This window comes from Cavia porcellus, unplaced genomic scaffold (assembly GCF_034190915.1).
Source record: "Cavia porcellus strain 051 isolate PalLab524CR breed Dunkin Hartley unplaced genomic scaffold, mCavPor4.1 scaffold_22, whole genome shotgun sequence".
Lineage (NCBI taxonomy): Eukaryota > Metazoa > Chordata > Mammalia > Rodentia > Caviidae > Cavia > Cavia porcellus.
The window spans coordinates 15,994,806-16,020,756 of NW_026947505.1; the positions used below are offsets into that span (position 1 = coordinate 15,994,806).

Genomic DNA, 25,951 nt, shown 5'->3' on the forward strand with positions numbered 1-25,951 from the left:
GTGGGTGTGAGTGGGTATGTGTGAGAAAGTGTGTGTGTGTGAGGCTGTTCTGTTCTTAGAGACTCATCAGCGCACGGTGACAACCACCCAGGCAAGTCAGTGGCAGCGGGACACAGGAGGGGAGGGCGGCTCCTAGCGACTCTAGATTTTGTCCATAGCAGGAGGGTCACGGGATCTGCAGAGCTGGCTGGAGCAGGGCTCTGTCTCCCAGAGAGACGCCCCTGAAGTTCCCGGTCTGTTGGAGTCCTGGAGCATTTTATGGAGCCGGCGTTGGAAATCCTCGGCACTGGCACCGGAGTGAAGCAAGAACATCTTCTAACAAAGACGTGAATTTAAAATGACTCAGCTCAGTCCAGGCACGGATGCCCATTTCCATAATCCCAGTAGTCAGGAGGCTGAGGCAGGAGGATTACTGTCCTTTAAGGCCACATAATGAGCCACTCAAGAAACCCCCTCTGTTGGAGCAAATGGTCAGACAGGTCAGATAATCCGTGCCCCTCAGGAAACCAAGATACCCGACACCTAGGCATTACGTTAGCTTTACACTTTTGGATTAATCTTCTGTGCTTGTTGTTCCAAACTGCCGCACACTGGGTGGCTTAAAACAACACAGATTTCTTATTTACAGTCATACTGACCCCAAGTGCAGCACAGATCTCATTGCTAAAGCCAGAGTGTCAGAGGCCCGGAACCTGAGGGACTCAGGAAAGAGTCCCCTGCCTATCCTGCCCTGAAAGCCACCTCCGTCCTCACCCCCTCTTCACCTGATTTCTCCTTGGCCACAGCCTCCCGACTCCTCAGGTGACTAAGAGGAGAAAGGGGCTTTGCTTTGCCTCTGCCTTTGCATTTTTTAAGACAGGCTCTCACTAGGTATTCCAGAGCGGCCTCAAACTCGCAAGGACCCTCCTGCCCCAGCCTCCTGAGTTTATCTCAGCTTCTGGTTTGAGGGTGTGGTCCTTTGTGGTTGGCTCTGCTGCATTTGGACCTGTGGAGAGGCTGCCAGTGTGGTAGGAGTGGAGGAGGGGGAAGCAGTTGGAGGCACTTCCGGGGAGCTGTCCTGGAGGTTGAACATGCTAGGCCAGCAGCCCGTCACTAACCTGCACACCAGCTTGTTTTCAAAATTTTCATGGCTCGGTGGGCTCATGGTCTGCTATTTTATTCAATTACTATGACCATGAGGATGATGTTCATTTTTTGTTCTTTTTTTTCAAACTGGCTGTGTAGTTCAGGCTTGATTTTGCTGTGATCTTTCTGCCTCAGCCTCTCGAGTATGGGATTATAAGCATGCATCACCATGCCTGGTTTAAATCTAAATCTTTTTTAAAGTTAATTTTACTGGTACATTTTTGATATACTGTTGGCCTGCTTGGGAGTGGAGGGTAAGGGAGATTTTCAAGGGTGAGATACTTAAGGTTAAAGAATGCATGTGTGTGATATCATTATCCAAATATTGCAATCCCTTTTTACCATCTTTCTCAGGGACCAGGAAATTTACACTTGCAATCCCTTTGAAACATTATTGGAAATCCAGTGAGTTAATTCCAATCTGTCACCTCTAGTGCAACCCACAGTGAGAATAAAGACACTAAGACGTATTTATAGTTATGGACAGCCGAGGGGTCCCGAGTCTGGTCCAGGTGAGGGTTCACAGAACAAAACCCTCACCCCAGTGCCTCTCCCAGAATTTATCAATTTGTGAAGAAGGGAGTGGCTTGAGGATGAGTGACGGTGAGAACCGTGGGAATTATGTGGGTGTGTGAGCTAGGCTGAACTAGGTGGTCAAAAAGACCTCTGCAACATGCAGAGAGAAGGGTATGCAGAAAGTGTTAGTGTTTTGGTGTGATAAAAAAGCAAAATAGAAAGTAAAAAGTAGCCTTTATTCCAAGAAGGTGGAGAGGAGTCCATGACCATAGACGGTCTAGCTTCCTGTGACCAGAACGTGGGGTATGGGATATATATGTGTGTCATATATATATGACTGGGGTGGCACTTAGGGAAGGCATTGATGAGGTGTAAGGAGCTGATTGGAACTTTTTTCAAGTGCACTGGGAAAGGAAAAAGGAAGTGGTAATAGGGGAAGGAGGAAGTGACCTTAAGGTAAACATCCCTTGGTTCCCCCTCCCCTGATTCAGCTTCCCACTACCATAATATCATGTAACTTATTCTAGGGCAAAATTCATTCAGAAAGACCAATCTGCATAACTCAATTGTGGAAGCATTTGAGTGTTTAGGAGGCTGTTTCTTCAGTTTCTGATACGTAAACTTTTGTGCCCTGGAAAGTCATAGCCTCTCATCTTGAGGCTCGAAGCCTGTTGACACTCCTGCAGCTATGTGGCTCTGCTATCGCACTGTGCTCAACCATTTACAGGGAGACATGAGGTGAGACTGTTGGCGGCTTCAAAGATTACATCTCAGTACCTCGGCCAGCCCTATTTACATTGCTTAGAACCAGCTGAAGAGAGAAGGAAATAGCTCAGCCAGCTCTGTACATATCAGTACAAGGAGCCAGGGCCTACTTTAATTAATGCAGAGGTGACTGTTCTGCATTCAAGGAGCGCCTTCCAGATGGTCTTCTATAGTAACAGGCATCAGCAACAACAGCAGACAGCATGGAGCACAGCACTACAGCCACCGGAATCTTTATTGTGTATAAAGGTTGGCATCACTGATTTACATTCTTACATGCAGGCCTCCCTGGTCCATGAACAATTGTACACAGCCAAGTTGTGGTCATTTGTGCTCCATGTGCTCCGGGCTGACAACAGGGTCATGTCTTCAGGGCTGTCTGGAAGCACCCTTACATGATCCGAGCCTTGTCTCAGGCTGAGCAGTTCCCCCCATACACATAATGATCACATTCATTGTAGGGATACCTGAATCTTAAAGCTATTCTCCTGTAGGAATTTGAATGATTCATCTGTTTTTAGCATCAACTGGCAGGACTACACAACATTCAGTGGTTGTGGGTGCACACTGCAATCATTAGGAGACTCAGTTTTGGCCTGGACAGGACCGAGTTCCTCAGCCCAGGGCCCAGCAGCCACATAGCGCTGCGCATGCTCAGGGGTCTGCACTGTGCACAGCCCCTGGCATGGTACAGGCTCTTTGGGGTGAGGACTCCTAGTGGTGATTTTCCCACCAGGCATACAGAGGATTAGAGGCTGGCAATCACCATGACATATGAAGAACACAATGAATAAATAGTAATAAGAAAAACTCAACACATGAGCAAAGTTGATGGGGTGGGTTGACTGACGGTCTGCTTGTAACACCCACCTGAACTGAGTCCATGCGGTCCTGGGGGTGGAAGGTCCACGTGAGGATCACTGGCAACTGTGTTAGAGCAGAGGGGCAAATGATGTGCTGTGGATTCTGGAGAAGCTTGTCCTTCTGGTTCTCCTGATCTGATCTCAGCTGTTCTCATCATCATAGGCACTCCAGTCCTTGCTGTGGATGAGGGTGGCTGTGGTTCTCTTCTGAGGAGCTCTGGTCTTTCCCTTGAGCACTGCTTCCTGGCTCCAGTGCAGATCCCTCAGCCTGCTGGCACAGATCCTTCATCCCTCTGGCACAGACTGTTTAGCTTCCGCCACTGGCCTTTGGGCCTTCCCAGTCCAGATTCTTGGTACAAATTTATGTGAGTCATTGTCATGGGCTCTTGGCTTCCCGCTGTACTCCTGGGGGCCACTGCCACGGGCTCTAGGTGTTCAGGTGGACTTGTACAGGACAGTGCTGTGGGATCCGGATCCTCAGCTACATTCTTTGGGTCTCTGGTATGTGGTCAGATCTCCTGAACTCGTCTGAATCTTACTCTGTTGGTGAATATTACAAAATAATCTATAAATTATGAGTTTTGTATTAAATTTATTCCCTTGCAAACCCTGACTACATCTTCAAGGTCAGCATCAGCATCTCAAGGTCAATCAATTAAATTCACCACACAATAAAATATCAACTCCTATAGAGCTCTTAAGCGAGGCAGAGAAAGCATTTGACAAATTCCCATGCAGGTTCACAATAAAAATCTTCAGCAACAGGTCTCCTTCAGTGCGGTAACAGCATGTGACAGATCACAATGAAAACCATGCAGCCAACGTCAGACTTAAAGATGAAAAGCTAAGTATTTCCCCTTAGAGCTGCACGAGGCATAGATGAATTTTCATCTCTTCTGTTCAGCTTCGACATTGTACTGCAGAAGGTCCTCACTCTTTTTTTTGTCTTTTTTTGTTTTTATCGGAACCAGGGATCGAACTCATGACTGCCTGCTTACAAGGCAGGCGCTTATACCGCTGAGCTAAATCCCCAACCCCAGGTCCTCACTCTTATGAGAAAGCATGACATAGAAACAAAAGACAGGCCAATCGGGATGGCCCATACCTGTAATCTCAGTGCTCAGAAGGCTAAGGCAGGAGGATCACTTCAAGTTTGAAGCCAGTCTACAATATATAGTGAGTTCAAGGCCAGCAAAACTACACAGTGAACACTTCTCTCAGGAAAAAAAAGCAAATGTACTATGGACCTAAACAGCAAAGTTAAAACTGTCAAATTTCTAGAAGAAAACATTAAAAGATAACATCAGGTAATGCAAGATTTGTTAAGGCTATTAAAACAATAGCCATCACATTTTAAAAATAATTAACTGGCTGCAAAAAATTAAAATTTTGTAATAGTCAAGGGTATCACCTAAAAAATAAGGAGGTTAGCCCAGAAAAAAAACCATTCACCACAGTGAAGAACTTCAATATGGAATGTGTTATGGAATTTCTACAAATGAATACACTTATGAGAAGCTGTAGGATTCATAATGAGTAAAAGCCAGGTGTGGTGGCTCATGCCTGTAATCCCAGCACCTGGGAGGCTGAGGCAGGAGGATCATTACAAGTTCGAGACCAGCCTGGGCTACAAAGTGAGCTCAAGGCCAGCCTGAACTGCATAGTGAGACCCTATCTCAAAAAGACAAAAATAATAATAATAATGAGTAAAAACTTAATCATATAAACACTGTCTTGGTTACTTTTCTCTTGTTACTGGGATGAAACACCCAACACCCAAAACGAAGGAAGCAAAAGTTTATTTAGCTCACTGTTTGTGGAGGTTTCAGTCCATAATCAGCTGGCTCCAAGGCAGGGTGGCAGGGCACTGGGGCAACACTTCAAGGCAGCAGCCAGAACAAAAGAGGGAACCAGCCTCTTCTCCTTTATATTATACATAGGCCACCACCCCTCCAGGGCAGGTGTAGCAGGCACAAAATCTCTGTGCCCTCCTCTTGCACCGATGAGAATATTACAAAGTAAGGATCCTGGCTCCCTGCTGAGTCTCTCAAACTTATAAACTTCTCAAGTTGACACAGAGTATCAACCATAACGAAGATTAAGAACATGAGCAATTAATTAATGCTTATAAAAGTAGTGTCTGGTAGAGAGGGTGTTGGCTACAAAATGGTGCATCAGGAACTTTCCAGGATGATACGGAAAAAAAATTTTTTTTTGAGACAGGGCCCTACTATCTAGTTCAGGTTGCTCTAGCACTATGTAGCCCAGGCTGGCCTGGAACTCACGGTGATCCTCCTGCCTCAGCTTTCCAAGTGCTGGGATTACAGGCGTGCCCCCACGCCCAGCCAGTGATTCTAATTGAAAATCAATAATGATGAGTTCATACTGTTTTAATAACTGTTCCAATATTCACCGAAAGGTGTGCTTCTCATGGAAGGCCACTCAGACTACCATGCTCCTAGCCAACCCCGAATAAGAGCAATTCTGGCTCCAGGAAACAGGTGGCGTCCTGCAGTCACCGGGACTGTGACTCTCGGCCTCATACCTGCACTTGGAGCCAAGCTCATGTTTGTGGGCCGCCATTCTCCGCCGCGGAACCAGCAGTCAGAGGTACTAGTTTCCGCGGGGTTCGTAAAGGGAGCGTACGAGCCCTTCCCGGCGTCCGTCGGGCTCCGGGATTTGTCTTCCGGGCCGTGGGGCGAGGCGGTGTCTCCGTCTTTCCACCGGTTTCTTCCCGGCGCTGGGCGCGCTTTGTCCCGTCCCAGCGCCGCGGGAGACGTGGGGCGATGGTACAGATGGAGACTCAGCTGCAGAGCATTTTCGAGGAGGTGGTGGTGAGTGCGGCCTCCCGCGGGGCGGGGCTGTGGGGACGGGAGACGCGGGGCTGCAGGTGGCTCGGCTCGACCCGGGCGCCCTCGGTGTCAACCTCGGGCTGTGCGCGGCCTCGGCGACCCTCGTCCTGCTGGGTCGGCCCCGGGCCTCGTCCGTGCGCCCCGTTCTCATTCCGGCCCTTTACTTGTCTGTATGTTCTGCTTCATTTTTGCAGAAAACGGAGATTATAGAAGAAGCGTTCCCTGGGTGAGTGTGCGCGCGGCACGTCGTGTTTGCTGAGTGCTGGGTTTGTCTTGAGGGTTAGGAGGACATCCGCTCCTGGGGCCGGGTTTTACTCGCTTTTCGAAAATAGCAAATAACATGGGTTGTGTTTTGATAGCATGTTTATGGACACACCTGAAGACGAGAAAACAAAATTAATTAGCTGTTTGAGCGCCTTCAAACAGTTTTGGAGTGGACTTTCTCAGGTGAGCAGTTGCGTGCCTCTAAAGGGCAATAGCCAAGTCAAATGCGGTCTCTGGTTTTAGTTTTTTAAGGGCTCTCTATACTGATTTCTGTGATATTTGTCGTAATTTCCATTTCCACCGACAGAGTAGAAGGATTTTTCTGCATAGCCTCACCAGCACTTGTTATTATTTGATTTTTTAAAAATCAGATTTTATGGGTACATTTTAGATTTACATAGCGATCACATTCATCATAGGGATTTTATATCTGTACATGTTATAACGTTTTTATTTTTCATTCCCCTTCCCCTCCCTTCAGTCCATTATTTGATTTTCTGATGGCAGCCATTCTTTCTGGAGTCAGATGGAATCTCAGTGTTGTTTTAATTTGCATCCCTCTGATGACCAGCAATGTTGAACATTTCATATTTATTGACCCTTTGTATTTCTTCTGGGAAATGCCTATTCATTTCAGTTGCCTGTTATAAAATTTGGTCTTTTATTGGGGGGTGGGTCTAAGCTTTTGAGTTCTTAATATATTCTAAATATTAGTCTTATGCCCTTGGAATAGATGGCCAAAATTTTGTCCTGTGCTGTAGGTTGACTGTTCATTCTGTTGGTTATCCTATTATATAGAAGTTTTTTTAGTTTGATACCATCCCACTTGTTGATTCTTAGTATTCTTGTGTCATTAGAGTTCTGTTCAAAAAGTTCTTGCCTATACCTATATCTTCAAGAGTTACACGTATTTCATTTTTCACCAGATTAGGTATTTCTGATGTAATGTTTAGGTCGTTGATCCACTCTGCTTTTTAGTTTAGTACATAGTGAGAGATACAGTTCTAGATTCAGTCTTCCACATGTGGAAAGCTAGTTCTCCCAGCACCGTCTGTTGAAGAGATGCTCTTTCCTCCTGTGCACAATTTTGACAGATGAAGCAGCCAAGTTGCCTGTGTTGTCTCTGCATCCTCTGTTCTGTTCCATTGAGCTTCATAGCCCATAGCTGGTTATTTTGCCAGTTTAATCAGAAAGTGGGAGATGTTTTTAAAATGTCCCCCATAATGATAGACATGCTGAACCACACCTATTATCTGAATACTTGGCAGGCTGACACAAAGGATCACCATGACTCTGAGCCCTGCCTCCACTATATAGTAGAGGCAGCCTGTCTCAAAAAGCAGACAAATAACCAGGCATGGTGGTGCACTCCTGTAATCCCAGCACTCTGAAGGCTGAGATAGAAAGATCTTTGTGAGTTCGAGACCAGCCTGGGCTACAAAGTGAGCCTAAGACCAGCCTAAACCCCATAGCCTCAAAAAAACAAAAAACCAAACAAACAAACAAAAACACCAAACTAAAAATGTCTCATGTTAGTAAAAATCATTTTCATCCTGTTTTGATTTATTTGAAGAATCTCAAAACAAATGTTAAAACTTTTCTCATAAAACAATAATTTCATTTTTTTATTCAAAGCACATCATGGAATGAAAAATGACAAAGATACTATAGCAAAGATACAGTAACAATTTGAACATTCTGTAAAGAGGATACCCAGATACAGTAGCAAAAACAAGAAAAGAAGCCATAGACTTAGTAACAGAAAGCAGAAAACATGTCCATAGAAGAGATGAAGTACAGTGTCCTTCAAGAGCTTGCTTTCCATTCATCCATTTCCTCCTCCTCTGGTTGGCCTGTAGGGAAATGGCCTCTGTTTGTGTGAGCCACTGGTGCTAATCGTGGAGTGCATTCATGTCTTGAAGTTTTATTTTGAGTTGAGTGTGACACATGCCTATGTAATCCCAGCACTTGAGAGGCTGAGGCAGGGGGAGTGCTACAAATTTAAGGCCAATCTGAATTATGTAGCAAACTGAAAAAACAATCAGTTGCAAGGTTTTAAACATAATATAACAAATATTGAATTGTTCTTATCTTTTAATATTTTTTCTTTTTCTCTTTTGTTATTTTGAGACAGTTTCACTAAACAGTTCAGATTGGCCTTGAACTTTCGTAACCCAGGATGGACTCAAACTTGAAGGCAGGTTTGGCGCCTGCCTCAGCCCCTCAAGTGTTGGGATTATAGGCGTGCACTGCCATGCGACGCCACATTTTACTTTTTAAGAGACTAGTTCCATCCATTGGTGTTAAATTTTAAGTATTACTTATTTATTCATTTACTTATATTTTGGTTTTTTTTGAACTGAGATGTTGCCATTTTAGTTCAGGCTGGCTTTGAACTCACTGTGTAACTCAGCTGGGCCTCAAACACACGATGATCTTCCTGCCTTGGCCTCCTGAGTGCTGGAATTGCAGATGTGTGACACTTTTCCCAGTGGTAGTGCAGTCTCTTGCATCTCATTGTATTGCTGTGTCTGTGAGGTGAGGAAATGTAATTTCACATGTAACGTACAGCTCTTCTCTGGCTGCAGGAGTCTCATGAGCAGTGCATCCAGTGGATCGTTAAGTTTATCCATGGCCAGCATAGTCCCAAACGGATCTCGTTTCTTTATGACTGCTTGGCAATGGCTGTTGAGACCGGGCTGCTGCCACCCAGGTGCGTGTGCCCGTGCATGCTTGGGTTTTAATGAAGCCTGGGCAAGTTCCTGTAGTGAAATAAAAGTGACTCTTCTGCTGGGAGACGGCACAGCTGAGGCTTCAGCCACAGCCTGCTGCTGAGCAGCTCCACCATGTTAGCGCCCGATTGCAGACGCCTGCCTCTGTGACTGTCTGTCACCTCAAACAGACAGGAAAGCTCTCCTTGCTGGACTTAAACTGCAGCAGGCTGAGAATGTTTCCTAAGAAACATCGGGAAATGATTTAAACTCGGTAATCTCTAAGTGACTCTAGTAACAAGCCTTACTGTCTTACCTCAGTTTTATGCGGATAAAAGAAGGGTATATGTATTAGCACGTATGTAGTAGTGTATGTACAGTGAGTGTATGTATTAGTGTCTGATGTACTGTCAGAATGGCGGAGACTGTACGTTGCATCAGTAGTATACTCGAGCATTCCACACTCAGACTGTTCGGACCTGGTCTCAAAAAAGAAAAGAGCAGGTGGGATTGCAAAGTGTGGTGTAGCTGTGTTGGAAAAAGTACATTCTGCCACCAACTAAAAGCTTTTTAGTAGATTTTTTCTAGTAAAAGCAGTTTCTGGTAAAGTGTATTATGAAGATCATTTAGTTCTACTTGGTGTCTGGTCTTTTGTACAAGTAAGAACTGTAGACCAATACAGTCCTAAAGTCTGGTCAGGTGTGCCGAGTTTATGACAGGTGCCTGCTCTGCCAAGCGAGTCTCCCAGGCACTTGGGTCACAGCTGCGGGGATGTGCCTGGTCCCGGTGGCTTGGTGACACGTGTGTTCCCTCTCTTCCAGGATGGTCTGTGAGTCCCTGATAAACTCCGACACGCTCGAATGGGAACGAACACAGCTGTGGGCCCTAACTTTTAAACTGGTTCGGAAAATAATTGGGGGTGTGGATTACAAGGTATTTTTTTTTTTCTAATTGCAAAAAGTAGTTGCTTTTGTATACTTTTCAGAGTGCATTATCTGACTTTCAGGAGAAACCAAGTGAAAGTATTTGCATAACTTGTCTAATTTTTGTTTGTTTGGTACCCGGAATTGAAGTCATGACCTTGCACTCTTATTTTAGTTTGTTTTATTTTGCCTTTTGAGCTGCAGAAGACATGTATTTTCTACTGTTCTTTTTCAGAGTTGCTAATACCTTACCTTGTGCTTTATGTCTGTATTTTCTCCAACCTGAAGTGACTTACTGACTTGGCAGATCGTTATTTCAATCATGATTCAACTCAGATTCACTTTGAGGAACCTTTTCTGATTATTTTCTTTTCCCTCGACCTAGCCAGTTTGTCCCTTCTGCTTGTGTGGTGACAAGTACATGTCATCCATGTGTCTGCCCTGTTTTTACAAGCTTGGGCACACAGCGTAGACCCCATAAATGCCCGGGGCTGAATAAAAGGTTGTCTGTGTATCAGGTGATAATACAGCTGGTAGTGATATGTAGAGATGCCTACCAGAATAACGTGGGGGACACCCCTGAGGGGTTCAAGTGTGTGCTGGATGAAACGGGGATACAGTTAGACTACACTGAGAGGAGTGAATGAACAGAGAGAGTCCTCTGCAGAGAGCTGAGCACAGCTGCCTGCGTTTCCACTGTGTCCATGTCGTGTTTTGATTTTCGCCACAGCACAAGGGAAACTTGACTCATCTGGAACATTAGAAACTCTTCTAATGTTTGGAGGGCTGAAAAGTTCTGTGGGGTACAGAAATTCTAGTTTTTATTTATTAGCAGCTTAACTCATACGTGAGACATGAGTTGAGAATTCTATTTTGGAGCATGACTCTCTGCTTGAGTTGGTGGTGGGAATTTAAATGTTAATTCTGATTTGGAAATCTTAAAGATGTAACCTGAAAGGAGTCCATAATACTGAAACTTTTGAATGTTCTGGCTAACATGAGAGCGCTCATTACTTCATTTTAACCTGTGTCTTTCTTTCTTGTATCAGGGTGTTCGAGATCTCTTAAAAGCGATTTTGGAGAAAATCTTGACAATTCCTAATACAGTGAGCTCTGCTGTCGTACAGCAACTTCTGACAGCAAGAGAGGTACCTAGATGTTGGTCAGATCTGTTCCCCACAGCTCCAAAAAAGTGTAGTTTTAGCTGGGCATGATAGTATACACCTGTAATCTCAGCACTTGGGAGGCTGAGGCAGGAGGATTTCTGTGCGTTTGAGGCCAGCCTGGGCTGCATGCTAAGATCCTGTCTCAAAAAACAAAAGTCTAGTTTTATTTGGGTTCTGCTCTTAAAACCTATACTACTTTGTGGAGAGTTTTATTCTACAGAAAAAAACCATTTATATTCCTAATAGTGATCTTTCAACATTACTATATTTTAAAATGAAATTTTAATTGCAATTTCTGGTTTTAATTATGTAACAGCAATATAAATGTTAAAATATTTTGAAGCATATACCAACCTGTGAACCACTTGAAATATTTCTGCTTTATAATTAATGTTGCAATAATTTTATTTTGGTCTACTGCTCTCCTAAATCAATAATATGTAAAGCATTTTAGAGACATTTGTTAACCACAGTCCATTTTATTGTTCATCATCCTTCATTTTTAGACATTTTTAATGTTCTTTAAAGGAATCCTTTGGTGCTAATTTCCTTTTGTTTAATTAACAAGTAAAAATCTGTATATATTGACATTTATGTATATATATATTGACCTTAGTACTTACTTTTTTGTTTGTTTGTTTTTATCGGTACCGGGGATCAAACTCACGACCGCCTCCCTTGCAAGGCAGGCGCTTATGCTGCTGAGCTAAATCCCCAGTCCCCTAGTACTTACTTTTTTGTGGAGAAACTCTTCACATCTGTTCCCATAGCAGTTTCAGGTGTACGATATGTAATTATTAACTGTAGTCATTAAGATAGTCAGTCAGTCTCTGGAAGTTATTCCTTGTGTTGCACTGACGTTGTGTCCCTTGATCAGCGTCTTCCCAGGAAAGCAGTCTTGCAGTGTTTCACGTTGTCTGTTGCCTCCTGGAGTGTTGAGGCCCTGGAGTGGGTGGTGAGAGGACCGCTGCCCTTTCTTCCTCTTAGGTCATCGCGTACATCCTGGAGAGAAACGCCTGCCTCCTGCCAGCCTATTTTGCAGTCACGGAGATCAGGAAGCTGTATCCCGAGGGGAAACTTCCACACTGGGTACATTTCATTGTTCTAAGAATTTAACAGAAATTTTAAAATATTTATATTAATTTTGCTTATATGCTTATTTTTTTTACGGACCAGGGATTGATTGATTCCAAGGCCTTCTATGCTTATGTTAAAATGTTTACTTTCATCTTTAGATAACACATCATATTTTTTTTTGCATCATATGTTTCATTTTTATGATGGCCAGTTGAGACATTTTTATGCCCTCTGTTACATACACAACTTTCTCAAGTAGCTAAGGACACAGTGGTGTAACACAGTTTTATTCATGAGTTGATAAGTAGTTGTTTGGGGGAAAAAAAAGGGATCTCATGTTTGAATAATTACCTAATTATTGTGTGCCAGGTATTACATTATATATTTTCATGTATTTGTGTATATAGGTAACCCCTCAATTCAGGGTATTTTTATACTTTTTTTTTAGATACTTGGAAACCTAGTGTCGGACTTTGTGGATACCTTCAGACCCACAGCGAGGATAAACTCCATTTGTGGTAGGATTATAACAGTGCTCAATAGAGCCTGAGTTTTGGTGATTTTTGCCTTTGTTCGATCTTTGACCAGGGCACCTTTGTACTAAGACATAACCCCCACCCTATCTTTATTTGGAGAGCTGGTCTGGCTGAGTTGCCAAGCTAGGCCTGAATTTGTAAGCCCCTGCCTCAGCCTCCCATAGTGCTGAGACCACAGCATTCACCGCCGTACCCAGCTCTGACTGTTGAAAGCCAGAAGGGTCATCTCTTATGCGGTGCAGTGTGCTGCAGCTGCTCAGCTCTACGTTCTATTCTACTGCAAGAGCAGCCAGGTTCCAAAAGAACTTTCATAGTCAGATACCAGGCTAGATTTGACCGGCAGGTTATAGTTTGCTGATTGTTGGCTTAGACTTTGAGACAAAATGCAACCTTTTTAAGTGTGGAAGTTCTGAACAAATTGATCTTGAACCATCAGGATGAAATATAATCAAAGAAAATCCCCACATTTCAATCTCATTAGAACATTTTTAAAGCCATTTTTAAACCAGTGCCTAGTTCAGCATATACAGTTAAGTATCCGTGGAGGGGATGGAGGGGCTGGCACTGTTGCGTTCACATTTACTTAAACACATTTTTGCAATACGTACAGGCCGCTGCAGTCTCCTGCCCGTTGTAAATAACTCAGGCGCCATTTGTAATTCTTGGAAATTAGATCCTGCAACTCTTCGTTTTCCTTTGAAAGGCCTGTTGCCGTATGACAAGGTATGTTTCTAAAGGTAATGGCACTTGCGGTTCACTGTACGGCCTTCATCCTGGATTATACAGAGAATGACACCAACTACCTCTTCCTGGCCTGAAGAACTCAGGGTTTAAGTTAAGACTGCTTGTAGAATGTCACATTGTTCCACTGTCCAAGTACAGCTTGGTGGTGGTGCTCTTGTGAGTATTCTTTTTCAGCAGTTCAGCTCTGGCAAAATACTTAGAGAATTCACATTTTAAACTGACCCCTAGACCAAGACCACACATTTCAAGAAAAAGAATTTGAACTCAGTCTGATCCAGAATCCATACTCTATTTTTTTTTTTTTTTTCTTTTTATTGGTACTGGGGATCAAACGACCACATGCTTACAAGGCAGGCGCTTATGCTGCTGAGCTAAATCCCCAGCCCCCAGAATCCTTACTCTTAACCACTGTGCTATCAAGCCGTTTGCCCTCTCCAAAATTAGAAATAATATTTATACTTTTTCTCTTGTAGGAAAGTGTTTGAAAGCTCCCTTCCTTTCTCTTTAGAGTTCTGGGCAGAAAATTCTTCCCATTCAGTGATGCTTAAAACTTACAGGATTGTATCGGCAGTCCCGTTTCAATGCTAGTTTTCAGGGGAAGAGGTGTGGAATTGTGACATTTGCTCCAGGAGCACCACTCCTAGACTGTTGTATTGATGAGCAGTATTGGCGACTGGACCGCTGCTTTTTGAGACAGTTGCTTTTTTTTCTTTCTTTTTTCCTCTCCTATTCATTAAGACTTTGTTTTTTGGTTTTGGTTTTGGTTTTTTTTTTTTTTTGAGACACTATGTCACTATACAGTCCGGGCAGGCCTTGAATTCACTGTGTAGCCCAGGCTGGCTTTGGACTCAAGGGAATCCTCTTGCCTCAGCCTTCTGAGTGCTAAAATTACAGATGTGCACCTTCACGCCTGGCTGGTTATGATTTTTGGGTCTTCTGTAGGACCCTTACTTGTTTTGCTTTTCTAATGAGTTTTTTTTGTTTTGTTTTGTCTTTTTGAGACAGGGTCTCACTATGCAGTTCAGGCTGGCCATGGACTCACTTTGTTGCCCAAGCTGGTCTTGAACTTGCAACGATTCCCGTGCTTCAACCTCCGAAGTACTGAGGTTATAGGTGTGATTCGTCACACTTGGCTTCTAATGAGCATTATTGCAATACATGACATGTAATCACTGTGGAATATTCATCCATGCATATGTTGCATCTTGGTCCTTTTCTTACAAATGTACTCACATTAAATCAGCTCTTAGTAATTTGGCTTTAAAGTGACCTGAGGAATCCCTTAAACTAATCCTTGAAGTGAATGCTGTGTACCTGTCCACCTTCACAGATCTTGACTATTTAAATGAGGAAAGATGCAGAATCCTGGGAAGTTCTGGTAATGGGGCTGAATCGAGAGAGTGAGACTACAACTTGATAATCTGTTTAAAAGAAAAAAGGAAGAAACTTAGGGAGTAACTATGCCAGAGTTTTTACTTTACCATTACAATAGCACAGTTTTCTTTTCTTTCTTTCTTTCTTTTTTTTTTGGTCTTTCTGAGACAGGGTTACGTTATGCAGTTCAGGCTGGCCTGGGGCTCACTCTGTAGCCCAGGCTGGTCTTGAGCTTGCAAATGATTCTCCTGCCTCAGCCTCCCAAGTTCTGGGATTACAGGAGTGTTCTACCACACCTAAATAGCATGGTTTTCAGTGTCTTCAAACACAGTACATGAAGTGTCTCCCACCACCCCTATCTCTGCTGCCAGTAGCTCGAGAGTGCAGAGTGAAAACACACCAGCATCATGCTGCTCAAAGGGGCTGCTCAAAGGAAACCGGATTGGCTGGGTCAGAACACTGTCTCCGACAACATAGATCAAAATGGAAATGATGTGCTATATGAAACTAGATGTAATTCAGAAATTGTCCAGCATGCATAGAAGGGTTAGAATAAACTTAGAAGAAATCTTTCTAAATTAATACATCTAGCTGGGTGTGGTGATGCATGCCTGCCATCCCAGCACTAAGGAGACTGAAGCAGAAGGATCGCTGCAAGCTTGAGGCCATTCAGAACTATGTAGCCAGACCCTGTGTCAGACACAAAAGAAAAAATTGATACATTTAATCAGTATAAGTATTTTAAAATCAGTCTATTTTAAATATAAGTGAACTAAATTAAAAAATATAAATAGGCATGTGATGGTGTCATCTGCTTCTCTGAAAGTATTTAAATTCAAGAAAGCTTTTTTGGCAATTTTTTTGTTACTACTATTTTTTTGAGTTGTTTTGTTTTGTTTTTGAGACAGGGTATATAGCATAGTGCAGGGTGGCCTTGAACTCACTTAGGTAGCCCAGGCTGGCCTCAAACTTATGGTGACCCTGCTGCTTTAGCCTGTGGGGTGCTGCAGTTACAGGCGTGTACCACCACGCCTGGCCAGTTTGGCAGTCTCGTAGGGAAATGAGAGATTGATAAGCTTCCATTAAGGCATATGGATAAAATGACGGTACACTAAAAAGACTTTACTTTTAAATACACCTTGTAGTTTTTATAAACTAGATGTGGTTATTGGAATTTGCAAGCTTATAAATCTAGACTTTTGTGCAAAATTGTCTTAGGTTTTCACAGAAAGGAAGCAAACAGCTTGATAAGGCCTCTATCAAAACCATTGTCACCTAGGACAAAAATCATATAAATAGACACTGTGAGACTCTCAGCTTGAGAAGTGTGTATGATTGTGTGTGCACTGGGGAGAGGAGTAACCTCGTGTCATCACTGTCCTTCTGCGTGACCTTATAACTTCCTCAGCTGTCAAATGAGGGGTGTCAGCAGATTCACTGAAAGCACTAAAATCCTGTAATTTTTTCCACTAGATTCTGCCTACTATGGGAAGGTAACAAGTACCTTTAAAAGACTTATGCTCAATTTAAAATAATCTGAATTAACATTTATGTTTCTCTTGAAGCAATAATTGTTTTCATTTTCTTTAAAGGATCTGTTTGAACCGCAGACTGCTTTGTTGAGATATGTATTGGAGCAGCCTTATTCCAGGGATATGGTCTGCAATATGCTAGGTTTAAATAAGCAGGTACTGTATGCTGGAAACCTGGTGTGATCTGCATAGAATCTGCACTATTCTTTTCTCTTTTCTTTGCTGTAGCTGACTGAGCAAAACAGTTAAGAACTCTTTGGTGACGTTTTTGAAGAATATAGTGTATCAAACAATGTATTATTTTAACCATTTATATATTGCTTTAAGAATGTTTAAATTTAAAACAGTATTTTTAAAGTTGGTTTATTTTGCATTGCTTTTTTTTCTATAAGGCCAGTTTCAAGTATACCTTTTGCCAGAGAAACCTACACATGACTTAACCATAATTTTTGCCCTTTTTTTTTGTTGTTTGGGGTGTCTGTTTTTATCACCCTGGTGTCTTCAGCGTGGCCGCCTTGGTGATTTTTTTCTTTTCTTGGTGTGTGTTGGTGTTCTTGGTGGTTTAACATGTGGGAGGGTTTATGCTGACGCTGGGTCCCTTGAGGCTGGCCTCATAGTCACTGTTTTGTCTTTTCTTTTCTTCTTCCTTTATTTTTGTTCTGTCCTGTCTTGTCCTGCCCACCCTCCAATGCTCTAGACCTTGAACGTTGCGCAGGTACGTCCACAACCTTACTGTTGTATTGTGACTAACTATACGCTGGCCGCTTTGTAGCCACTGATCCCATTGCGGATACGCGTGTGGTCGGGGCTTGAAATTGGCAGGGCCGTGCTGAGACCAAGGCCACTACAAAATCTCCTCTTGGGATATGAGAGTTATTTTTGGTGGATGGTTTTTGGTTTTTGGTTTTTGGTTTTTTTCGGTGTTTGTTTTTTTATATTCTTTTTTTCCTTTTTTTTTTTTTTCTTTTTTTTTTTTTTAAAGAAAGAGACAACACCTGGCACTCAATGACACCTGTCACTTTTTGACAGGTTCTTTTTCCTTCCCACTCAATTTTACTGTTTGCCTGCTTTAGGGCTAAAGTTAGCCTGATGGAATTTTCAAGATGGAAAGATTTGGGGGTAATCTCTATCTATCTTTCCAGACTAGTAAAATAAATAAAACCACAACAAAAACGCTTATGTTGCTTTGCCTTAAAACAAAAACAAGTTAAAACAAAAAAGAAAGAAAAACAAAGCACTGTGATAGCTCTACCACTTGTGAAAGTCTGAGTGGTAATGTTATCAGGGAAGGCTTTTTTGGCCTCGGAGACTGACTGAGGAATGTCACACCCGTAGGTGACCCGCATCACTGGATGCACACCTGTCTTTCTCAGTCTTGCCAGATGTGTCCTGGTCCATGTGCGGGCACCTCAGCTGCAGCCCCCGTGGAGGGGGCGACACCACGGCCACAGCTTGTCAGCCAGACTCTTGTGCAGTCCCAAGTGGGTTCCAGGACTTTTCACCTGTGAGATTTTAAGCAAAATAGTGGTTCCAGTTCTTTTTTGATAAAATGTTTTTGAGCCCAATATGTTAAAACAGACCAGCTTTTTGATTTTAAAAAGACGTTCTTGTCTAGGTTATATAAAATAGCGTTCCTGTTTGCAATACTATAGTGAAGGTTGTGCCAGTGCTTCCATTTATAAAGCCCTGTTTTTAAGGACATATAGCTTGGCCATAAAACTTGCTCAGTGTTGAAACTTTGCATGCCAAACCTCACCCCAGTAGCAATATCTCTTATTATTTTAAGTTTTTTCTTCTGAAAAATTGACCAAGTTTCCTTGTTTGGACAAGCCTTCTGTACTTGTGACACTGAAACTGCTTCACCACTAGAGTACCTGACAGTTACCTCCTGTAGTCTACCAATTTAACATCTTAAGTACCAAGTCATTAATTCTGACCACCTTTCTCTTGAGTTGGAGGTAAGTATTCAACTAACTTGGGAAGAATGCTTCATGCGATGTCTTAACAGTAATTTATGAACCTTAAGTCATACCTGACTCAATTTTTTTACAGTTTGTGGAGAAACGTACTCATGGTCCTTTGAGCTGAGTACCTTCCCCCAGAAAGCTTTCACTGTCCATGGCTTTTTCTTTTCTGCGGGGAGATCTTCTCAAAATGGAAATTGACAAAAACAACTCCCAAAAGAGTGTTTCTGATCTGATAATTTCAGTAACAAGTTTCAACCTCAAAAAAGTTTATGACTAAGACATAAATCCATAAAAAATAAAGTTTATAATGGAAATGCTGACAGAACATTAATATTGGTTCCACTGTGGTGTAACATTGTCAAAAATTCACACTTCATCAGTGATTGTTTTCATAGAAAACTATAGCGAGGGGACTCATAGGAAGATAATATGCTAAACGGATTTGATATATTGTTTTTACCTACGAGAAAGTAGATTTTAAAAAATGAGAACATAAAATAAAAAGCATATGATTAAAAATAACCAAATCATCTTATCACAACTTTTATCATTACAGAACTATGTCTTCTACTATACTTTCTGGTCTTTCCTCTAGCAATGCAATAATTTACTTGAAGCTTGAAACTTTTTAAGCACTGTCATATTGCATTTTCCAGTAGGAATTGGGCTGTATTTTATTCTAAAATTGGTGACATTCAGGTCATAAATAGCCCAGGTCTATGACCAGCATGGTGGAAAAATCCTTTAGGTGTTTATGTATAATAGCTTGTATTATTTTCTGCTAAACAAAAACACTTAAAATGAATCAGCTACACTGCTCTAGCTCTTAGGTGGTGCACTGAACTCTGGCTGCCATGAGCCCACTTCAAACCGGATTGCTCGGTTTCTCCATAAAATAACCTGAAAGTTCTCACCCAGCATGGCCTCTGGCTCCAATTGGCAGCTTCTTTGGGAAAAGCAGAAAATTCATAAATGCCATTAAAAGGAATTTTCCCATCCCAACTTGACCTGAATAAGTATTGGTTTAAAACAGAGGTAGAACACTGATACAGTGATTTGAATTAACATAAGCCCTGTTAGCACAATTACGTTTTCACTGGTACCAGGCAAAATGTCAAATGCCACTCATAGGATTTGGGATACTAAGAATGAAAAATGTCCTTTTGCCAGGTGACGTAGTGGTGGGAAAGAATCGGGGAAGTGAGTAAAGGTTAATACCAATGTTTATTTTAGTGCCTTGTGCTGGACATTTAGCTTTTACCAAAGCTGAAAATTCAAAATTATCTTCACAGTTTGGAGTATGATGTACAAATAGAATTGTTAAAATACTTAGTTTAGGGGTATTCTTACTATTAAAACAAGCTTTCACTAAATATACTTACAGATTTGAGGTAAACAAAAAAATTAACTAATGTCAGTATTCTACAGCCTTAACTTGACTGATATCTTCAGAAAACAGGGGTAGCCAAAGGTCTAGCATTGCTGACTGCCAGAATTAGCTTAGCCTAGTGACTGATAGTTTTATTCATAGATCATTAAACTGCTTAACAGATATTCATTTATCCCACATTGTAAAACAATCTACTATGTGTTAAAGAATCTTAATTTTAATGCATCTATTTTTAATAATTACAAATTAAAGCAAAAGGTGTTTTTCAAAAGTAGGTCAGATCATTTTATATTTCACAATTTTTTTGATACTATCAAAACAAAGCAACATGTTTAAAGCAGTCGTTAAACTTGGCTTGAGAAATATCCTTGGTTTTTATCCAAAACCCTCTGGGAAATTTATAGTTAATCCTGGTAGATGTCCCCCTACTGTGATATACCAAAGCTTTAGCAGATTGGTGGGGGAGAATCTTGGGTCATGGCTGGTGTACCTTGAAAAATCTTCAGTTTTAACTATAAGCTTCCCAGTTGTTTTTATCTTGTCAAAAGTTTAGTGGGTTTTTTTTTTTTTTTTTTTTTTTTGCTTTCCCTTTAAATCATTAACTCTTTGACCATCATGATACACCTAAGAAAACAGGTGAGAATCTAGTTCTTTTTTAAGAAAATATAGCTAAAACTAAAAATGGAAACAAACGCCAAAGTCGCTCAGGTGCAGAACACCAATTTTATCTGTGTGCTCTTTTTTTCCTGAAGTAAACTGATGGATCACCACCTAGGATGGAGAAATAGATTGTAAATCAATTTCCAAAGTGGAAGCAAATTCTCATCACTTGTGAAAAATTCCTACTGGAAATCCTGGCTTTACTTCTTTTCACAAATTTTCCTGACTCTTGCATTCTTCAGATGATCTCACTCTAAATTTGTGTTGTCTGACACATTTCCTAGGTTGTTGGTGGTTGGCAGAACTAGTGAATTTCAAGCCCTGTACACAGTAGTTTGCATGCTGACTTGGGAACTAGTCTGTAGTGTTGTCTGTTGCACTCTGCTCTGCTGCGTAATGACAGTTCCATCTGGAGGAGCAGTATTGTAGTCCCAGCCGGTGGTGTTAATCTTGCTCTTCGTAAACCTGTAGTGTGGTTGAACCGTGATCATGGCCTTGTGTTTTGGGAAGAATACGAAACAAGCATTAATGCTTCCTGTTTGGGTAGATGTTTGTTGTATCTGCATGTCTGAAGAAAGTGCAGCTATATTGGAGCTTTACAATTTGGAGCTGGCAAAGAGCATGCAAAAGGGGATGCGATCCATTATGTTTGTTTATTTCCAAATTAATCCCCACTTTGCATTTTTTCCTCTAAATTTAAAGAAATCATATCCCTTTTTCATGGCAAAAGATTTGTTAATTACATTTAAAGTTTGGGGAAAGTATCTGTATTCGTAATTGTATTCACTGAAAGGCTTCCAACTGCCTGCTACTAAATCATATATTTTTAAAGGAAAAATAAGTGGCTTTTCAAATGTGGCCCAACATCTTTTGGTTAAAAAAAAAAAGCATATATATATTTTAAATCATTTTTTAGAATCATAAACCTTTTTGCCTCTAGAAAGGGAAGTTGCATTTTCATTGTTAGTGTTTAAACTCAATTCTTTTAGATTTTAAAATGATCTAATTTAAAATTAAAGCTGCATTATGTCTGTCTTCCAGGGAGAACGAGCAGAGATTAACTTTGAGATGATTTTTGTTGTTGTTAATTGGGGAGGAATTTTCAGTTTTAATAGGATTATTATCACATACTAAATACAACAGCTATTTAGATTAATGTCCATAAATAAATTTCTGAGTTGTTAATTTCCAATAGATTCACGTACTGCGTTATTTGTTCTTTCTTAATATTTGATCCCTGGAAATTTAGGGTTTTCATCTTTGAGCCAAATTGCAAAATTAATACCATTTTTCCCATTTTGTTTGACCCTTAAAATGTTATTTTTTCCCCCAAAGGATAAATGAAACTTTGTACTGTGTTGTGCCATTGTCAGATTGGAACAGTGATGTCTGTTGTAAGAGTTAAAACTTAATGGGAAATCTGCTTTGTGGAAGACCTAAATAGAATTTTTCATCAGACGCCTCCTCTGCTACTGTGACGTGATGCAGCTTTAATAGACTGAATCTAACCTTAATTTCTTGGGTTCTGCCTCACTCCGTGCTTCTCAGCCTGTCTGTATACTGATGTCCGGTAGCTGGTGGTGTGTGGACTAATCGGGAAGCCTGTGGAATACTGTGTCCACTCTCTGCCCCACAGCACAAGCAGCGCTGCCCAGTGCTGGAGGACCAGCTGGTGGACCTGGTGGTGTACGCCATGGAGCGGTCGGAGACCGAGGAGAAGTTCGACGACGGAGGCACCAGCCAACTCCTGTGGCAGCATCTCTCCAGCCAGCTCATTTTCTTTGTGCTTTTCCAGTTTGCCAGCTTCCCGCACATGGTCCTTTCTCTGCATCAGAAGGTATGTCCGTGTCCCGCAGCCCATGGACTGGCGTGTTTCACACTGGTGTGGGCACCGCCCGGTGATTGCACAAGCGGCAGGAGTTGCAGTCCCCATTTCTGTCCTGTTGAGGACTCTTATGGTTTCTTTCTTTTTTTTTTTTTGCTTTCTTGATACTGGATTCAGTCATTCATTCTACATACTCACAATTGAGGGACCGGGGGATGCAACATGAAAAGGCCTCCTAGTGCCCCCAAGGACCGCCTCCCTGGAGGGGCAGATATGTGGACTAGCAGTTCCTTGGGAATGTAGTCGGCATCGTGGAGCCATGCTCTCCTGGGTAGGCGTGGAAAGGAGTAGTCACTAATAAAGATCAGCACTGGCTGTAGCAGAGATCTTTATGTTAATACTTGAAGGATGTTGAAATTTGCCAAGAAGAAAAATAGCAAAGTGTCTTCCCAGCAATGAGATCATTATTTGGAAAGAGATAGAGATGTGTGAGCACTGAAAAGGAAAATAAAAAAGGAGAAATATTGGTGATAGGAAGGCAGAAAGGCAAAGGGAGACACAGCGAACTTTACTCAGCCTGTTTATTATTTTTAAAAATTCTTAATATATACCGGGTGTTTAGAATAGACATCAGCATTTTTATGTCAGCTTTATAAGCTTATTTGTTTATCGAGCACTTCCATTTTCTTTGGTATATAGGTTGTGAACTTTACTAACGGCCCCATGGAGAAAGAGTAGTGTGGGGATGGGCATAGGGTGCACCAGAGAGGAGGAGGGTGGTGGGGTCATGGCAGTGGGCCAGAGCAGGCGCTGAAGGCCCTGCCCAGGCAGGGGAGGAAGAGGTCAGGTGTGCCAAGGGCCGTGTGCGGGTCCAGATGGCTGGCAGGTAGCGGAGGACCAGCAAGCTTTGCTCCTGCTTCCTGCGTGATGATGGATAGGACGGGACTGCGAACCCACGGAACAAGGGAGGACGTTCCTCGGAAGGCTGTCCACACCCTGAGGGGGTAAGGCAGGTGTTGATCCGGTGGTGCCATCTCTGCAGCATGGGTGCCTGTGTTGGTGGGAGGGGAAGGCTTTCTGTCAGACCCTGGCCTTGCTGCTGGTGTCTCTCTGACCTCAGTGAGTCAAGCAATGCTTTATGGTAGCCAGTCCTTGGGGGTTTTAGATATCAAAAATTATGTAACAAAGTATTTGTTTTGAGGTACTTTTAACAAGAATTATTCTTTTTTTTTTTTTTTTTGTTCGTTTTTTGTTTTTCTGAGACAAGTAATTCAGGCTGGCTTTGAATTCACTATTAACGCAGGATGACCTTGAACTTGGGGCAGTTCTGCTGCCTCATCTTCCCAAAGAGTACTGGGATTCCAGGCATTGGAACAAGATATCTGCATTTAATTGTCTGAACAATACTAGCACAAACCTTTCTCTTCAGTGAACTCAGAAATCAGTAGTGTAAATTCTTAATTATCATAGACACACAGAGTTTCAGCTTCTCACACTAGTAAGACATTACGATGTTTACACGGGTATCTGATTTATTTCGATTATGAATATGTTCTTACGTTGCATCCATTTACCTATCAAAATCTCAAGTCTGTCCTTTATGGCTGAGTAGTGCTTCTTTATATAAAAATATCACATCTTTTTTATCCATTCCTCAGTCTGTATACATTTAAGTTGTTTCCAAGATCTGGCTATTGCAAATTGTGCTGCTCTAAACATGAGTGCATATATATCACTGTGGTATGATGTTTTTAATTCTTGGAAGGTAATCAGAAGGGGACTAGCTGGGTCAAATGGAACCTCTAATCCTATTATTTTGAGGAATCAACCCACTAATTTCCACAGTGGTTCCACCAGTCTATACTCAAACCAACAGTGAAGAAGGGTTCCTTTTTCCTGACAGCCCCTCCAGCGTTTATTACTGGTTGATTGCTTGATAATAGCCATTCTTTTCGGGGTGAGGTGGTATCTCAGTATTGTTTTAATTTGCTCGATCTTGATTCTTAAATACACAAGATCAATTAAGTTATATTCTGAAACACTGAATTTCCGATTTTCGACGAGACATATATACATTAGTGAGTTTTTCATTGTGCTGACAGAGTACCTGAGACAAGCAGCTTGCCAGGAGGGGAGAGTGGCTCAGGTTCACTGTTCTGCAGGGTTCCAGCCTTGGTTCTGGGGCCTTTTGTTTTGGGCCTGTGGCGAGGCAGCACCTCATAGTGGGATCATGTGGTTGTGGAAACCTGTGGCTCTCGGGGGTTGGAGGGGTCCCCCTCAGAGACCTCCTCCATGAGGTCCACTTCTGCTCTTCATGTGTGTGCTGCCGAAGCACAGAAGCCCACTTCCAAGGTCCCATCACCTCCCAATAGCACCGTCCACTCGGAATCAAGGTTTCAGTACCTGGGTTGCTGGGCACATTTAAGATCCAAACTGTAACACCAGGGTGTTTCTTGAAAGCATCAGCAAAGCCCTGAGACCTGTGTGGCCACCCTTGAAGCAGCCGTGCATACAGCAGCCCCTCCCCATCTCTTGCAGTTGGCGGGGCGAGGACTGATAAAAGGCAGAGACCACTTGATGTGGGTTCTCCTGCAGTTCATCTCTGGAAGTATTCAGAAAAACGCCCTCGCCGATTTTCTCCCGGTCATGAAGCTCTTTGATCTTCTGTACCCAGAGAAAGAGGCAAGTTTTACTGACAGTTAACAATGGGATGAGTGAATTACATGTACTCTGTGTTTAAGGTGTTTAGTATGGATTTTGTTTTTTAAAAAAAATAGCACTGGATTTGGGTGAGTTTTCTCCCCAGTTTTGTGGTTAACCCTATGATTGACTGGGTAGTCAGTCTTTTTTTACTAGCTTACTTATAAAGAGATTGAATGAGGTTATGTCTAAAGCTTATCCTGAGTCACAGTGAGTATCTAGTGCAGCAGCTCCTTCTCTAGGTCTGCAGTCTTTGAAAGCACTATTAACTTTTAGTCAGTACGTAATATTGCATGGCCCAAACAGGTGTCAGTTAGTACCTGCTTTCTGTGTTCAGCCACCTGTTGCCAGTGCTTCTCAGCAACCTCCCTCCCAAGTGTTCCGTTACACAGTGATGAAAGTAGGGCATTTTGAGGGTTGCCATGTTTTGGAGCATTTCTAACAGAAAACTTGAAACATACACAAAAAATAGAGTGACCAGAGCAGTAAACCTCCATGTACCCATCACCTAGAAATATTCCTGTTTCATTTTCCTCTTTTTCATTGTTAATTATAGACAGCTTTTTAAAAGACATACTCTTGCTGTGTAGTTCAGCTGGCCTTGAACTCACAGTGGAGTCAAGACTGGCCTTGAATTCATGGTGATCCTCCTGCCCCAGCCTCCCGAGTGCTGGGGTTACAGGCAGTGTCACCACATCTGGCCGATTATGGACAATTCTAAAGCAAATTCTGGACATCCATATCCTTTCATTAATATTCAGTATGTTCAATGATAGCTATTTAGACTGCATGTTTATTAAATTGGGAAGGGGCTTCCTGGGGATTTAACCCAGGGACTTCTTGCTGAGCTACATCCTCAACCTTTGAAATGTTACTGCTTTGAGACTGGGTCTTGCTAAAGGGGCTCACACTTGCCATTCTTCTGTCTAGGCCTCTCTCTGTTACTTTGTTGCCAAGTCAA

The 25,951-nt window shown here is 42.2% G+C and overlaps 1 protein-coding gene and 1 long non-coding RNA gene across 3 annotated transcripts in view; one reads left to right on the forward strand and one right to left on the reverse strand.

Annotated features, from left to right (window-relative positions):
• Nucleotides 1–2,623: 2,623 nt before the first annotated feature.
• On the reverse strand, nucleotides 2,624–5,950 carry LOC106027358 (uncharacterized). The gene is made up of 2 exons (XR_001200952.3): nucleotides 5,815–5,950; nucleotides 2,624–3,809 (listed from the first exon to the last, which is right to left on the reverse strand). It is a non-coding gene; the product is annotated as an uncharacterized LOC106027358 (long non-coding RNA).
• Med23 (mediator complex subunit 23) overlaps nucleotides 5,935–25,951 on the forward strand; it is a 41,062-nt gene continuing 21,045 nt past the window's right edge. The window contains exons 1-13 of one of the 2 annotated variants that reach the window (XM_003468466.5): nucleotides 5,935–6,103; nucleotides 6,316–6,347; nucleotides 6,481–6,568; nucleotides 8,974–9,098; nucleotides 9,918–10,029; nucleotides 11,069–11,167; nucleotides 12,173–12,274; nucleotides 12,711–12,780; nucleotides 13,409–13,521; nucleotides 16,509–16,604; nucleotides 17,146–17,163; nucleotides 22,102–22,302; nucleotides 24,829–24,972. In XM_003468466.5, the coding sequence (XP_003468514.1) occupies nucleotides 6,056–6,103; nucleotides 6,316–6,347; nucleotides 6,481–6,568; nucleotides 8,974–9,098; nucleotides 9,918–10,029; nucleotides 11,069–11,167; nucleotides 12,173–12,274; nucleotides 12,711–12,780; nucleotides 13,409–13,521; nucleotides 16,509–16,604; nucleotides 17,146–17,163; nucleotides 22,102–22,302; nucleotides 24,829–24,972 (1,248 nt within the window). In that variant the 5' untranslated portion in view covers nucleotides 5,935–6,055. The remainder of the gene's footprint in view (nucleotides 6,104–6,315; nucleotides 6,348–6,480; nucleotides 6,569–8,973; nucleotides 9,099–9,917; nucleotides 10,030–11,068; nucleotides 11,168–12,172; nucleotides 12,275–12,710; nucleotides 12,781–13,408; nucleotides 13,522–16,508; nucleotides 16,605–17,145; nucleotides 17,164–22,101; nucleotides 22,303–24,828; nucleotides 24,973–25,951) is intronic. The other variant, XM_005003109.4, reaches the window with a different exon arrangement.